A 17,441-nucleotide genomic window follows, 5' to 3' on the forward strand; every position below is an offset into this window, starting at 1 on the left:
GATCTGTCCACAGTAAGTCATGGTTATGCTGGGATGGGGTCGTGCTTCGTTCTTGACTTACTCAAATGCAGGATGCAGGCACACGAGTCATTGAGATGAGCAGCACTGTTCCCAGAGAACAAAAGCTATCAATAAGAAGAAAATGAGAAGAGCGAGACAGAGATACAGAGAGATCAAGACACGTTTTCCCGGCTTGCTGACGCGGCTGCTCTATTCCCTGGACATTTAGTGTCTCTCTTTTTCTTTTTTCCAGCAGTCCCTCTGTTAGTTCTCACATCCCTCAATATGAACACTCTAGCTCAGATTATCACTGGCTCCATTCGATTATTTACTGGAATGCAGTGTAATTGGTTAGATTACTACAATATTAAGTGGATTATAAAAGCATTCAGAGCATTTGTAAGGGAATAATAGGGTTTCAAGTGTCAAACCATTAAATCTGTGCACTGTCTTCATTTAATTCCTTTCTGATTATTAGACTCCATTGGGACCTTAAAGAGGGACAGATCAGATAATATGTCTAAATACTATAACGAGTTTTCTTGTATTTGTTGTTTTATTACTATAGAAGACCTCATGTCATGGTGTGATAGATGCAAATATTTGCAATCCTTGATATTTTGTTCCATTTTCCTCTAGCTAATGGTTTCTATATTTATAAAAACTTTATACATAAAATTTCATATCAACTTGGACTACAGTTTTGGACTCATGCCATTTATTTTAAATGTTTGTGAAATTTACTAGCAATTTCTGAGTAAAATTTCAAAAATTTCTGGTTTCTATACCAATATTTTTTCCAGTGTACATGTAGAGGCACATAATAGTAGAATATAAAACAAGTCAAGGTCAATCAATGGTTTTAAACGGTTTTGTTCTCAAGGGTTTTGTTCATTCTGCACAATGCTGAGTGTTTTCTTGAGCGTAAGCAGCTTGAGATAGGAGAGCATGACAGCTGGAGCTTGGTGTTATGTGGTGATCTTATCTCCTCCAAATGTCTGAATCTGATTAGGATGTTCCAGATCTGAAGAATAACACATGGCGTCTCTCTTCAGTAGCTTCCCTGTGTATCATGTTTCTAAACAGTTTCTTATGGGTTATTCTAAAATGCACTGGACTTAGCTTACAGCAGTGAGGGGGGCTCAATATTAAAGATTATTTATTTATTCTCAATTGGGCCAGTATGTCTTATTTTTAAATTTTCATTGGTTCAGCTAAATAATAAATAATTATATAAGATACATAATTTAATTTAATTTAATAAAAAAAAAATATTTTACTTTATTATTTTTAAATTTTTTTTTTTTTTATCAAATTAAATAAAATAAAATCTAAAATCAATCATTTAAAAATATGAATTTATAATCACAGACTTTCTGTAAAGCAATGGAATAAAATGCAACAGATTTGTGTATTATTTTCATGCATTCTAACTGCTTTCCAAACTATTATTTAAGTTATTCTTGCAATTTCAGCAAAAAGCTCTTTCTGGAAACTAGATAATGTTATTATAGATAACATTATGTTATTGCATACTGTTGTTATAGAATGATTTTATAAAGTAGACCACATATTTGATTCTACCTTTTATTTTAAAGGCAAAATCCTATTCCGACGGAGTCATGTGAGAGACGTGGCCATGAAGAGACTACACTTTATTGACGACTATTGCAGAGTAAGTCTCTCTCTTCCTTCCTTCCTTCCTTCCTTCCTTCCTTCCTTCCTTCCTTCCTTCCTCTTTGTCTGTGCTTTTGTGTTTTGTCTTCTTTTATTATCTTATTTAATGTGTGTAGGCTGTTTTACTTTATTTAGAAAACCACTGAACTGTGAGAGGTTCTTTATAGCCCTTTTCCATTTACAAACACTGTTGTTTGTGTTTGTGTGTGTCCCATGCTGTCATGGGGATGTGTTGCTCACATACATGTGTGTGTTCAGCATATGAGGTTGATAACATAATTAGGAGTGTGGTCATGACACTGGTGTTCCTCAGGGTTCAACATTAAGCCCCCCTTCGTTCTTACTGATTTTCTTTGAAGTCCTTCTGCTGTTCAAAGGAGCATTACTTAGAAAGTGCAAAATTCATTTGAAATATATTCATAAAAAAAGTGCAGTAAAATAAAGTTATCTAGCAGCATGAGGGATATGTGTGTTTACTATGAGTGTGGTGAGATGTATTATTAAGGTATTTAAAGATGGTCAACTTTTAATATCAGTTAAACTTCTTTGCTGCATTGAAACTATTCAGTTTATGTATTTTCAAGACCCCAAGCCTATTGTTTTGACTTCCTCTAGAGGGTTTCAAGCCATAAATAGTGGTGTCAAATCCCCCCAAATCACAAATTTCACCCTGAACGAAAGGAAATGGCACTGCAGTTTTATGCATGTTCACCACATCAGGTTTTGAGAGTGAATTTGCTTCATTATCAGACAATATCTGCCATCTTGTTGAAATATGATTATGCTAATGTGCTCAACAACAAAACTCTTGCAACACACATGAAAAAAGAGTCTGTTAAAGTCTTTGACAAACACGTCACATTTGGTTACACATGTATATAAATTACAGCAAGTAACACTTGCACTTATTGGTGTTCACTGTCATGTTTACTTTGCCAATAGCTATCTAGGTTACCCAATAACACCTTTAAAATGATGTTTGAGGGACTTAAATGACTTGTTTCTTCCTCCTCTTCTCCTTCTCTTTATCTTTTCCCCTCAAGTGACATGTCTCCTTTTCTTTCCTCCCCGCTTCTTCCTGATGGAATAGAGCCCACTTTTTTAAACAATCCACCTAGACAAATACACAGCATGAGTAAACACACACACACTCACACTCAAGTGGAGAGCAGCTGTTAAAGTGGGCTGAGATAGTGAGACGGTGAGGCAGCATTAAGGGGGGTCTTGGACGGACTGCTGTTGTGGCAACAATCTCCATGACATCCACACAAAGGACATTAAAAAAGACACTTCCAAAAATAGTTCAGAACATAGAATTAACCTTAACATAAATGTCTTTAAGGCGCCCATTGTTTTATTTATTTAATTTGATTTTTTTAATCACTAAGCTATTGGCAGCTTTTGTTGAACATTTTCTAAATCAGCCTTTAATTGTGACAGTTGATTGTATGAAATTTAGAATCCTCCAGATTTCCACCTTTCACTGTAAAATACATCAAAATCACTTCATGAGAGAGAGAGGGGGATGTGTCTTTGAAGGGCTTAAACGTATGATGTTTACCAGCTATTTCCTGAAAGCTTTAATTAGACAAAACATCTCTATTTAATTGCATTGTGTTCTTCAAAGATAAATAAATAACGTGGTTTACTCCAGGGATTCTTCAGAGGAGCTGTCTCTCTCTCCCCCACCTTTCCTTTTTATTTTTTCCTCTGTTCTTTTGCTAATTTTCAAATCATGTTTGAAAGCAGTTGGAACACAGACTGTATTTATAAGACAAATGTTTGTGTGAAAATGGAATCTGTAGGGTCCAAGTCAAGTGCTGAAATAAACTGAAATCGTATTCTTTCTTTTTTATGGTGTTCCAGATCCATTTAAAACATTACATTTAAAATGATGTTTTCTCTTGCTGAATTTAAAAGATTTTTACTCTTGTCACCTTGAACATCGTGTTTATCTTCAACCCTTATGGAGATTTCAAAGGAAGTAACATTCAGTATAGTAGAGATTCATTAGTCGGCTGTGTTTCTGGAAGATTTTTGTTTCTTATCGTCTGGTTTCATGTCTTGTCTGTCTGTCTGTCAGGCGCTGGTTCGGCTTCCTCCCCAAATCTCACAGAGTGAGGAAGTTCTCCGCTTCTTCGAGACCAAACCAGATGATATCAACCCTCCCGTAGAGTGAGTGTCACACAGAACTTCACAAACCAATGTCTGCACATTGTCTCAAACAGAGCAACCTAAATGAATGCATTCACACAAATATGATTCTATAGCTATATGTGGAACGGAATACAGTACAGTACTGCTAAATGCATACTACACAACACTGTATGCTACATAGTATATTTTTTTTTAAATAGTGTGTTCAAAGGTTGACATCAATTTTGTCTCATGTTTCTCTTAAAATTCATGAAGGTATAGAAAAGTCAAAAAAAAAATAAATAAATCAATCAAAACAATTTGCTGATTTGACTTTGAATCCACATTATACGAGAATTTGGAGGAAATATTTGAGCTTTTATTTGAGCTTGATCTCACAGCAATTTGTACATATTAGTATATGTACCATAATAGTATATCAGTGATTAAAGAGAAACATCTAAAACAATTTCTTAAAGAAACGATTCTGATATTAAAGAGATGTTATTTTTGATTGTATTTATTGTGGCGCTGGAAATGGAAGATTGAGTTGCACTGTGGGATACAATATTCCATGCAATGTTTTCTGGATATTCAAAGAATTTGCCGAACACAGTGTACGTGCTGCATACAGACTCGCCTGATTTCTCACACTCCCACACATTCTGCATGGTGTTGTGTACATTTTTGAGCCTCGTGCTGTATTTACATACTTTCATTTGATTAGCTCTGTAAAGATTTTTATAATTTGGCTCTCAAGAATGTGACTTCTTAATTGTAAGAGAATTTGTGTGTGTGAAAAGAGGTGCAAATGTGTTTCTATGTGTGAGAGAGAAAGAACCGCACTTTTTCTTCATTATGCAGCTTGAAGTCACTCCCAACACGACACATTTTAATCACAGGGATGGTATTGTTTAATTAACACTGACGTGAATGTGTGCAGTCCTCTGAGAGTGTATTTACTGTATGAACGTCTTCCCCCAGGCTGGGCCATAATTAGCTCCCAAGAATCCCATGGAAATTTGAGCCAAAAGAATAACCTAAAAAATGTATAGAGAAGAGGAGAAAGCCATGTTGTGAATAGTTTATTAGCTATATACACTAGCATTCAGTAAGAAATTAATACTTTTATTCAGCAAGGATACATTTAATTGTATCCAAAAATATGAAGTAGCACAGCTTTTTTAAACACTGATAATAATACAAAATGTTTCTTAAGCATCACATCAGCATATTAAAGTGATTTCTGAAGAATCATGTGACACTGAAGACTGGAGCAATGATGCTGGAAGTTCAACTTTGCATTACAGGAATAAATTACATTTTAAAATATATTAAAGTAGATAACAGTTTCTTTAAAATTGTAATAATATTTCATAAGAGAACTGTTGTTACTGTATTTTTGATCAAATAAATGCAGCCACAAATCATTACACGTGTTGAACAGATGTTTAGGCAAATTAATTTTTTTAATTTCTTTATTTTAAAAGTGGCACCATGAAAGCAGTACAAATGACTTGGGCATCAAAGCCTTTAAAAAAAATCCTGTTATCATTTTTAATGTATTTTTATTTTAAAAGAGGGCATATTGACTGTGTTGTAATTGTCAATCATCAGTCGCTGCCGGATTGTTTTGTAATCTCGCGTAAGCAGCTCTGTTTGCTGTAGAAGTGGAATGAAAAAATGAACACGAGTCTGTGACCGTTTACTTTAATTCCTTGTGTCTTTATATTTTTCTTTTCTGTTGCTTGGCCACTGTTTCTGCACTCGGAGCTGTCCGTCACATGCTCATTTGAAATTCTCTGCTTTTCTTTCCTTCTGTCTGGATTCCTCCCTAGTGATATGAAGTAGGCAATCTATTTTCATGTTCAAAACACATTCATCATATGCTGCAATGGCTACACACAACCACGCACTGCTCACTCTATACTACTATCCAGAAAAACAGAATCATTTTGTCTGTCATCTACAGTTGCAACCTTGAACACTCTCGTGATTTTATGTTGCTGCGCGTGTCCATGGACAGTTCTTTATATTATAACAGCCCGAGTCTAACAACAACTAATGTGTGTGTTTACAGGATGTTACAATCAAGGACATACATGTCAAATGTACTTCATTCATATTTCTGAGAACGCTTTCATCTAATGTAAATTAAAGAAAGATTGTATGCCAAATGGTCAGTACAGCATTCAAGCCATTTCAGAGAGATTATATTAACTTAATTATATTAAATTAACAATACTGTTTTATAAACTGCTTGTCCATAGGCTGCTGTGTAGTGTTTAAGCATAATATCTGAGTATTTATATATTGAGCACATATGTACTAAAAATAAATGTGAACTGAAATAAAAGAACATTTAAGTTATAATATATTAAGTTTAAACTTTTATTTCAGCTAGTTGGCAAGGTACACCAATTGATCAGTTTCTTTTACTTTGATTTGAAGTAATGGAAGAAAAATAAAGTTTCATTCCCAGGCAAACACCTGCAACACTTTAGATTGTACAGTATTAAATTTGTATGTGTCTAGCAGTAGATATACTGTAATTGGTCACACAAATGTGTGCATCTCTCTGTAGATATTGATTCTGCTCAGCTGTTCACACTATCTGTGCTGATCTTTTTCAGTGGTATGATTTCACAGATGTCTGTTTCTTAACTTATGTGAGACACTTGAAATGGCATACAGCGTCATTCAAATGCTGTCAAAGGCAGAGATTAGTGTTGTTAGAACATGTAACCAGTGTTTTATTTTATTTAGCAAGGATGCATTAAATCGATCAAAATAAATTATAAAAGTAAAGACATTTATAATGCTCCAAAAGATTTTTATTTCAAATAAATGCTGTTCTTTGGAGTGTTAGCAGACTGTATGACATTGAAGACTGCTGAAAATTCAGCTTTGCCGTCACAGGAATCAATTATATTTAATTTTTTTTTAATATATGAACTAGTTATTTTAAAATGCAATTATATTTCTGCTTTTACTTATCAAATAAATGCAGCATTGGTGAAAATATAGCTTTGCCATCACAGGAATATATTGTATTTTCAAATATTTTCAAATATAAAAAAGATATTTTAAAATGCAATAATATTTGACAATATTACTTATCAAATAAATTCAGCATTGGAGATCATAAAGGACTCATAACACCCCCCCCCCCCACCCCCCAGAAACATTTGAGCATTTATTGTATTAAAAAAATATGAAAATTCTGGCTGAATTTGGAAATAAGAAACTTTTTGACATGTCTTTATATGTAAGTATATATTATTATACTATATCATAATATCATGCTACTGTTTCTTTTCAGTATGACTTTCTTTCTTCTGCTGTTGAAAAATGTACTTCTCTCTGATTTCCATGGTGTGTATTTATATTAAGTGCTGTATGTAGCTCCAAAATAGTACGCATAATATTATCATAATAGTATGACCTGATACACTTATTTCAAGACTTCTGAAGCCATATGGTAGCTTCGTATGATGAGCAAACTCAAATTTAAGTCAATATATGATTATAATCTTTTTTTATAGTGGTTCTTTGTCATTTTGAAGCTGGGAATCTCGCATTACTAAAAAAGAGGGTGACTATATCTTGAACTTTACCTTTAAATGAACAGATGTCTGGCTCCAGCTAGCCTTTTAAATCGTATTACTTGCGAAATATTACAATCATTTGCCACTATGAACTGTTAAACTCATGTTGCCAGATTATTATCACTCGAAACAGATGGACTTTTCGTAATATTACCTAGATTTAGCCTTCTAGGCGAGATGTGGAGTCATGGAGTTCATTGAATAATGGATTGGTTGAATGCGGTCTGTCTGTCGTCAGGGCGGTTGAAGTGAAGGTGAAATCTGAGATGCTTTTGTGCCGTGTAAGTGTGCTGCTAGTGTTTCTGTTTTTAGATGGATATGAATTATTGATTCGCTGAAGATTTCCACCGGGAAATTAATTCCCCCGAGGAAGAACACACACGTGAGCCATAACTTTCAGCAAATACTGATTTCAAACGAGCTACTGGTCCCATAACACCGTATCATCTCCCTTCCTCTGTGTTCATGGCATTTGTTTTGTTTAGTGGATTTGATTTTTAATGACCACAGTTTGTGCCAGAAGACTTGTAGTGTGTTTGCGCTGCATGGCTGTTCTCAGGGACAATGTAGGGCACTGTTGACAATGAAACCCCTCCGTTAACACAGCTGGAGGGAAAGAACTCCATCCATCTGAGGAAGACAGACAAAGATGCTCTTTGAAAACTAACAATGAGCCACAATTAATTCTGAATTGCTGCTAGACGACATTAGACGGTGTAATCAGGGAGGATTTAAGATTTAGCCTACATTTGAAGAAAAACGTTTTATACATATAATATATCACGATTGTCACTGTCAGGACAGCAGAACATAATTTTATATTCGGTAAGTTTGTCTAACATACTGTATATAATACTGTAAAATGTATTTTTTTGTTTGTTTGTTTTTGAAGTTGTAAATGAAAAAAGATTATTGGAGTATGTTTTGCAAAATAAATATTTTAGACGGTCTATTCTTTCTAAAAAAAAAAAAAAAAAAAAAACATAAATAAATGTACATACTCTTAATGGCATGGAATAAGATATTGACTTAATGCAAATTTAAGATCTGTGTAGATATTTTATAGAATTGAGCTACAGAACACCTCAGTGACTGAGTTAAAATCAAAATATCAGATAAATGCAAATCTTCCCAAAGCATAAAACTTTTTTTTTATACAATCAAGAGGAAATTGACTCTTTGGAGCCATCTGCTGGAAGATATTCAAATTGCAGCTTAAACAGACAAAAATGGAAACGTTGAACGTCTTCCTCAAATATTTCTGCATTTGGGAGATGTAATTGATCGATTTTCTCTTTATTATTATTATTATTATTATTATTATTATTATTGATGTTGTAATAAAAGAAAAATATTTTATTCTGATTTAATTCTTTAAATAACATTACTTCTGTACACGCAAATGCCAAATAATTATTTTCTGATTTTATTTCTTTGTTTGTTTGTAAGTGTAGATTGTAAAAAAATATATCATTATTTACACTGAACAAATGGAGGCATCCTGTCCTAATTGTCAGTGTAAATGAACTGTTATGACCACCAGAGGGCGCTCTAAAAGCATTTACAATCATTCCTATCTATTGATTTATTACCCTATAAAAAGCCCTTTTTTGTAGGAATTTTTATTTAAGATCTTATTTTCTCGACAGTGTCAATCCTTATTTGCATTTTGAGGCTTGCTGAGGGTTAATTTTAGACACGGCATGCTGAAAATGGAATTTACACATTTTGTTTAAATGTTCTAAAAACCAAATTTTAATTGGATTATAAGTAATAGAATTTGTTATATGCATATATATCTAGCTGACAGTTGTCTGCTGTCTTTGAATCTTTCTGTGTCACACACTCACACACATAATTTAAATACACTGTGGCTGGTTGCTTTTCCTGTCAGACACATTTTTTCCAGCCAGACTGAACTCACAGACAAGCGACTGGAGTCCCAGGAGATCTGTGAACACTGCAGCATGCGTTCACAGCACACTGGAGAGTGTTCTCCCCTTAAGTGTGCAACATAGTACCACACGAAAGCTGCTATCCAGTACAGTCAGAATTGAGATGTCATGGCTGTATTACTGTACACAATTGCACAAGAAATAGCATTAACATTCAAACTCACAGAAAGGATATCCTATAGCTCTCTAGCATAAGATGCCTCCAGTATCTCTCTGTCTGTCCATTATTCCATGGATTGAACCCATGCACTGACATCAGATCTGAGACAGATGGCAATGATCACAGCAGCGTTTCCTCCACAAACAGAAGTTTGCTATTTTAGACCATCTGATGTTGAGCAGTCTCTCTCACTGTCTCTCTCTGTTTCCCGACTGTGTACAGGGGGACATTTTTTATTAGCTGGTATGATGGATGGTTGTTGGTAGGCTGTGTATTCCCTCATGGAGTGCTGTAAATCCTGACCTGGTTATCCTATAGTCTTTCTGTGTAATTAAATGGGGAGGGGGCTCTGACTTAAACCCCTTAGAGAAACAAATGACATTTGATCACAGTGCTGCAAATAAATACACTCAAAATTAGATGAAAATGTATGTAAAAATGTATATTGCAGTTCCTATATTTTCAGTTCAGATCATAATTTTAATTTTATTGTATTATATCTATTAATATATATATATATATATATATATATATATATATATATATATATATATATATATATATATATATATATATATATATATATATATATATATATATATATACAGTACAGACCAAAAGTTTGGACACACCTTCTCATTCAAAGAGTTTTCTTTATTTTCATGACTATGAAAATTGTAGATTCACACTGAAGGCATCAAAACTATGAATTAACACATGTGGAATTATATATGGAATTATATACATAACAAAAAAGTGTGAAACAACTGAAAATATGTCATATTCTAGGTTCTTCAAAGTAGCCACTATTTTTGCTGAAACAGCGACAGCTTTTTTTTTCTTTCAGGAAAATTTGATGCACAAAACGTTAAATAGAAAAACACTGATTTGAAATAGAAAACCTTTATATTATTATAAATATCTTGACTGTCTTTTTTGATCAGCATAATGTCAGATAGAAGTAAAATAACTGACCATAAACAGTTTATATATCAATTATACGTGGATTATAGTGTATTATTAACACTAAAAGTGTTGATTTCAAATATGAAAGGCTAATGTATTAGGTTGTCTGGGTATAAAGCTGGTCTCAAACTGTAAAGTGTTTTGGTATGAAATGAAAGAGTTGTTCAGTGGAGAGTCATGAATAGCTGATTTAGGTGCAAAGCCAGGTGGTCACTGGTCACAGTGACTGATTATTGTGTGGCTCTTCAGGGGGTTAATGCCAGATAAAACTAGTTAATTATCTAAAGTGCTGTTGCCTGAAGGCCTGATAAGATGAACAGTTAAGGAAAGAGACAGACAATGAGACACACAGTAAGAACAAAGGATAGCCAAAAATAATTGTGATTTAGCAAAGCTGAAGGCCTGTTTCATGTGGCATGTCTGTTGAGGTCCTTTTAGCCAACGGAACTTTCATGGAGGAAATTGATGTTAAAAATGGAAGGAAAATGACATCACACAATGCTGATTGGCTGATGGCACCACAAGAATGTGCACTTGCTCTTAAAGGGATAGTCCAATCATTGTTTACTCATCCACATGTTTTTTTTTTCTTATACCGGTGTGATTTTATTTCTTGTGTGGAATGTAAAATACGATATTTTGAAGAATGTTAATAACCAAACATTTTCAGTTACAACTGACTTCCACTGTAGTTCAATGGAAGTCAGTGGGAACCGAAACTGGCAGAACAGAATCAAAAAGATAAGAAAATTGTCCCAAATCCATTACAACCCCCAGGTGATGGAAAAACCTCTGCGCTGTGTTGAATCATATTTCACCCTAATCCCTAAAACCGCATTAGTTTGCTGTTAGGAACCATTAGCCTTTAGATTTCTCGTTGTTTTTCCATATTATACAAGGATAATGTCTTCCATATAAACACAGAATGGTTTTTGTAAACAGCCAGATTGATTTCAGACACCTTCTTCAGTCCCCAGATCTAACCATCAGTGAACCGTTGAGAAAGCTCAAGAGCTGAGAGTGTGCAGTTCCACTGAAGATCTCTGTGCTCTCCGTAAACATGCATCATGAGGCTTTAGTTTCAGTAAATGTTAGATCTGTTTGTAACTCAGAAGTCTTGTGTTGTAACACATGGTCCAGTTTCCCGTCCTCGCTGACGCAGAAACAGAACAATAACGGAAACCAGAGTATGCAGCCAGAGGCTCAAGTTATGAAACATTGCTTGGCATTTCTTGGTATTTTTGTTCTTCTTGTGTGCATATGGTTGTGTGTATTTTTCTGTTCTTTGACATTGCACTAAAGGAAGGACCCAAGCTGTAAAACGGAAGAAAAATATCATAAATATATATTGATTTGGGCCTTGCAACCACCTAGAAATGACCCAAGACGCTACCAACTGCATAGCAAGCTAAAATCACTCTGAACACCCAAGCTAGCTAGTTTCTTGCTTTCTTTCTGTCTGGTAAAAGTTCGGTGTAAGAGTCAGAGGTCATTGGTTAGCATGCAGGCCCACCCGTTTCTCCTTTCCACACCTTCTGTCCTCTTCCCCGTCCCGCTCTCACCTCATGAGACGTCCACCCCTCTGCCCCTCTTAATGCTTTGCAGATGCTCAGGCCAGTAAATACACCTCAACGCTACTCTCTCAGAGTCTATCATGGAGAGGTATCATGGAGTTTATGCTTTGCTGAGGTGTTTGGAACAAATACAGAACCTCTGAACCCTGTTAAACACACTTTAACAGCGGCTGATGAACCATGCTGTTCAAACGTGGTGAAAGAAATGATTACTTCTATTCAGCAAAGGGAGCAAATTCAGTAAACTGATCAAAAGTGAGAGTAAAGACGTACAATGTACAAAAGATTTCTATTTCAAATAAATGCTGTCATTTGAACTTTCACAGTTTCACCATAAATATTAACTGCATTCAACATGTTTCATGTTTCTTGAGCAGCAAATCAGCATATTAAAATGACTTCTGAAGAATCATGTGACACTGAAAACTGGAGTAATGATGCTGAAAATTCAGCTTTGCATTTACAGAACAGCGAAAGCATTAAAAAAATAAAATCTTACCGACCCTAAACTTTTTAAAGGTACAGTGTACCTGTCCAGCAAACTGTACTACTACTCTCTTTAGCTTCTTTTTGTTTCTCTCAGCCCTACTTCCACATCATTTGTTTCACTGAACTTAATAGAATTCCTTTCTTTCAGTCTGATATTCTAATCATCTCATATTCACAATGATGTAACTGAATTATCCAAGCCCAGTGCTGGCTCAGTGTTTCTCTTTTTCTCTTTGTCTTGTTCATTTTTAATCATTAATGTTCTGGTGTTATTCCACTGTAGAGGGCTATTTGCTTTAAAAAATATTGTGCTTCAGTTGAGGCAAGCATGGTGTTCCTGCAGTTTAGGACTATCTGGCATAATAATATTCCAGAAGTAGCACACTTCTCTGAGAGCCATATAACTTCACTGCATAAAATAGATGTCAAGCACATTCTATTCTCTGCAGCTCAAGAAGTAACATAACCCTGTGAATGTGTGTGACTGTGTATTTGTCTCCTTGTTTATGGCCAAAGGTCCTCAAATGAAGAAAACAAACGTTTGGGAAGACTTTTTATAACATACTTAAAAAAAAAAAGGCTTCAAAATAGGGTTTCAAAGCAATGTCATAGAAGAACCATTTCCTTCCAAAAAACTTTCAATGTACAGTTCTTAAAAGAACTCTTATTTCCCTTAGCGTGAAGTAAAAGAAGTACCTTTTCCACTATAAATAATCTTTTTGTGCAATATTTAATGTTGTTCTTAAAAGTAATGGTTCTTTATTGGCGTCTATGATTCCATGTAAAACCTTACTATATAATTTTAAAAATAAAGGTTCTTTATTGGCATTGATGGTTCCCCGAAGAACCATTAACATACATGGAACATTTTAATTCCGCAAAAGTTCTTTATAGTGGAAAATGTTCTTCTGATTCTTAAAATGTGTTTAACACTAAGAGAAAACGGTTCTTTTAGGAACTGTTCCACGAAAGGTTCTTTTTGGAACCAAAAATGGTTTTTCTTTGGCATCACTGTGAAAATTCCAGTTTGGAATCTTTATTTTTAAGAATATAGATGGCAATGATTGACCTTAATTTAAATTTTTTTTTTTTATTTCAGTTGCTTGATTGCACATAAAAATTTACCTTTACCATACTGTTTAAAAGTCAAATATTAAGAAAGTTGATCTTTCTGAAAGCCAGTGCATAATTCATACGCTTCATTTGTGTCTAAGCTGGTGGTCACTATGAGCTTGACAGACATTGAACAGGTCTGTTATTAAAATAGACCACAGCAAATGCCAGAGATGACTTTATGAAGATATCACCAAGACACAGAATGCAATGCGTCACTTGTGGATTTATAGTATATTACTTTACTCTTTTATGGTCAAGTGGAGTGAATGAACAGAGTGGTGCCCATTTCCTGCCTTTCCTCAGCCGTCATCATATGCTGCGCCTTGTTTAATAGTGACTCTGGGAGTGATAAAGCTGAGAACTGTAGATTTCTTGTCTGAAACTTTTGGGCCGACCCAAGTGATGCCGTATATTACCTGTAGACCTAGTGCAGGGTATGGTGAACTGTCACTTCCAATAACACTTCCTCTACTAAACGTCTCAAGCGTCAAACGTGAAGTATTTACTATTAGATACGACTCAAGAGGTTAACAATCGGTCTGGAGAGCTTTGGCGGAGACTATTTCCTGAATTTCTGCCATGCAAAACATGCCTTTAAAATGAACCTTGATGTGCATTTCTTAAAGTTTTTAGTCTTTGGTTGCATGTAAAGAAAGCACACAAAGCTTTTCCAGTTTACATTTTAAATGGAAGAAGAACAATAACAATTCGGTATGCAAATGATTTAATTAGATTTTCACAATTTTAATTTCTTTATAGTAATAATAATAATTATATATATATATATATATATATATATATATATATATATATATATATATATATATATATATATATATATATATATATATATATATATAATGCAGTTTTTTGATGTATTAATTAAAGAAGAGGCAATTATATACAAAATGCATTTATATTTATATTTCTTATCTCTTATTTATTTTTTTATTTTTTATCCCAATAAGACTCAGTATGACACTTGCTACACATATTTTCCTGCTGTTCATATTTTCCTGCTGTTCATTTCATAAATGTCATGTCCTATATCTGTGTTAATGGACAGATAGCAGATCTCTCTGAGTTAGGGCTTTTAGGACACTGTCCTGCCTCTATTCGGCTACAAAGGAGTTCATTCTTGAAGGTTTGCCGTGACCTCATACTGCTGATCTGAAAAAGAGAGTATTCATTCTCCCATGGGAGTCACAAAGGAGGAGATTGAGCAAGAGAATGATGAAAAGAAAGAGATGCAGAAACAGATGAGAGGAAGGAGAGAAGATGGAGGGCTTGTCATATTTGGGACTAGATGGGGGGAATGTAGATATTAAGCAAATGCCCTTAAGGGGTTTTTTAGGGAAATACCGGCCATGAATGTGTGTGTGTGTATCATAATATGTACAGTAAGTCATGTAATAAACTTAATCTATTCAAATGGAACTACATCAGCCACTTCCAATTACAGTATGCTTGTATTGTACACCAACATCTTTGGCATTATTGCATTTTTATTCAACTCTTTCTTATAAATTCTGTTAATTTATTAGATATTAAATTATGTTTGGGTGAGCCCCCTGTCACTGTACATTCTCAATTATGTGTATGTTGCTTATAAACACTAAACAGCGTTCACCATTAGGCTAATGAACTGTATTCACCAAGGATTGCTGTAGTTAATATTTAAAATTTAATTGCATTAAAATAAAAATTATTACAATTGTATTAATTTTTAATAATTTAATGATTTTTTTCTTTTGCTTCTTTGCATCTATTATTATAAAATAATAATTGTTATTTAATTTTTTTTTCTTTTTTTACATAATAATTCTAGCATCTTCTGCATATTTGAACCATTTCCAATTAGGGACTGTATGATTTTGTGATCCATCTTGCATTGTAGCATTCATTACAAAGCAGAAATGACATTTAAGATGCTCTTTAATGGTTTTAGGTGTTATTAGTGATGCTATTAAGCATCAGCACATCAACCACAATATCAAAGAGAGAGCAACCACTTAAAAACCGTCTAACAATGTTGATAAGTTCTTATGCTTACTTCAATATTAAGTTTTGGAAGAACACGTACCACTCTTTTTCTTAAAACAAATATATAGTTATATATATATTTAAATATAGTTATTCTGTGTACTTTTGTCTTCCTTCCATTCATCTTTTTAATGTGTGTTTCCAATGTATGTGTTTGCACATTTGCTTAATTTGATAGCTCCCCATTGGCATCAGTTTCTATAAATAGATCTCCTCCCTTTTCACCTTTTAACTAGATTTTTTTTGCTGATGGATAAGTGTCACACACAGGCTGGGTGTCATTTTGATCTATTAATCAGTGTGTGTTAAGAGATCCGCCCTTTTTATCCCAGAGCTGGAGGATGAGAGGAGGGATGGGGGATAAAAGGATAGAGAAAGAGCTATGGTTCTGTTTGGGTCACATGATCAGATGTTGTGGCGATAGCAGCTGGCCCCTTCGATCTTAACACACACTTGCTCCTTGCCCTGGCACATATCTTGCTCTCACTGCATCTCTCTCGAGTGTGTGTGTGAGGGAGTGTGTGTGAGTGTGACAGCTGTCTGCTGCAGGACATTGTCTCACTGTGACTTACCATGTCACTCTGCTGTTGCTTTTTTTACAGGGATTATGGATCCAAACGCAAGTCAGGTAAGACAGATTTTGATTTACCTCCCATGTGATTGTTAAACCTGTTGCTGGGTTTAAGTACTAACTCAAACCCCGCTCACTAACTCTGCATGCCCTCTCTGTTATTGCGGCATTGAATGACTTGCTGTTTTGCTCTCAGCTCAGGGTTTCAGCTGAGTTTCTTTAGAGAATTGCACATGACTCAGAGGTTTTTAGAGCTCTGGAAGTGTCAGCTGTAAAAGGTTTTAGGAATAACTGGTGGGACTTTGGTGGAAAGCCACATGAAAGTATGAGCATTTGTACTTCATGCTGTTGCCAAAGTGGTCTCAGCCAAGTCGTCCGGCTGATGGCACAGAAAAAACATGGAACCACCTCGCTGGCATATTTTATTTTATTTTATTTTATTTTATTTTATTTTATTTTATTTTATTTATTTTATTTTATTTTATTTTATTTTATTTTATTTTATTTTATTTTATTTTATTTTATTTTATTTTATTTTATTTATTTTTATTTTTATTTTTATTTTTATTTTTATTTTTATTTTATTTTATTTTATTTTATTTTGTTTTATTCATGCATGTACAAATAAATATATATACTTATTTTTCATGCTGTTATAATAATGTTGAGGCACAGAGGCTTGAGGCTTTGCATAGCATGCTAGGGTGTGTGTTTTGTGAGTGAACAGCCGTTCTGCAGACTTATTCAGATATGCATGCACACACACACACACACACACACACACACACACACACACACACACACACACACACACACACACACACTGTTGAACACTAATGTAATTTGGATTGGAATGAACATTGGAGTTCTTGTCGTCGCTCCCACACACATCCCTTAGAAACATTTTCCGTTTTTGATCTGTTTGCTTTCCGCATGTAAACACACATTCATTTGCTCTGACAATTTTTTCAAATTTACTAACATTTGGATTTAGTTTTTGGTTCCAAATATGCAATAAAGATGTAATCAGAAGTTTGAATGATGTATTGAATAATTCCAGATGTTGCTCTATTTCCTGTTTGCATTTATTTATAACTTTATTTTCAACAAAATATTTTAAAAAAAGTAGTTTTAAGGTGTAATCCT

The 17,441-nt window shown here is 34.2% G+C and overlaps 1 protein-coding gene across 7 annotated transcripts in view; it reads left to right on the top strand.

Moving 5' to 3' along the window:
- Nucleotides 1–17,441, top strand: part of LOC132143940 (SH3 and PX domain-containing protein 2A-like) — an 85,741-nt gene that overhangs the window by 32,229 nt on the left and 36,071 nt on the right. For all 7 annotated transcript variants that reach the window (XM_059554592.1, XM_059554594.1, XM_059554597.1 and 4 more), the window contains exons 4-6: nucleotides 1,599–1,675; nucleotides 3,761–3,852; nucleotides 16,327–16,352. In XM_059554592.1, the coding sequence (XP_059410575.1) occupies nucleotides 1,599–1,675; nucleotides 3,761–3,852; nucleotides 16,327–16,352 (195 nt within the window). The remainder of the gene's footprint in view (nucleotides 1–1,598; nucleotides 1,676–3,760; nucleotides 3,853–16,326; nucleotides 16,353–17,441) is intronic.

This window comes from Carassius carassius, chromosome 7, assembly GCF_963082965.1.
Source record: "Carassius carassius chromosome 7, fCarCar2.1, whole genome shotgun sequence".
Taxonomy (NCBI): Eukaryota; Metazoa; Chordata; class Actinopteri; order Cypriniformes; family Cyprinidae; genus Carassius; species Carassius carassius.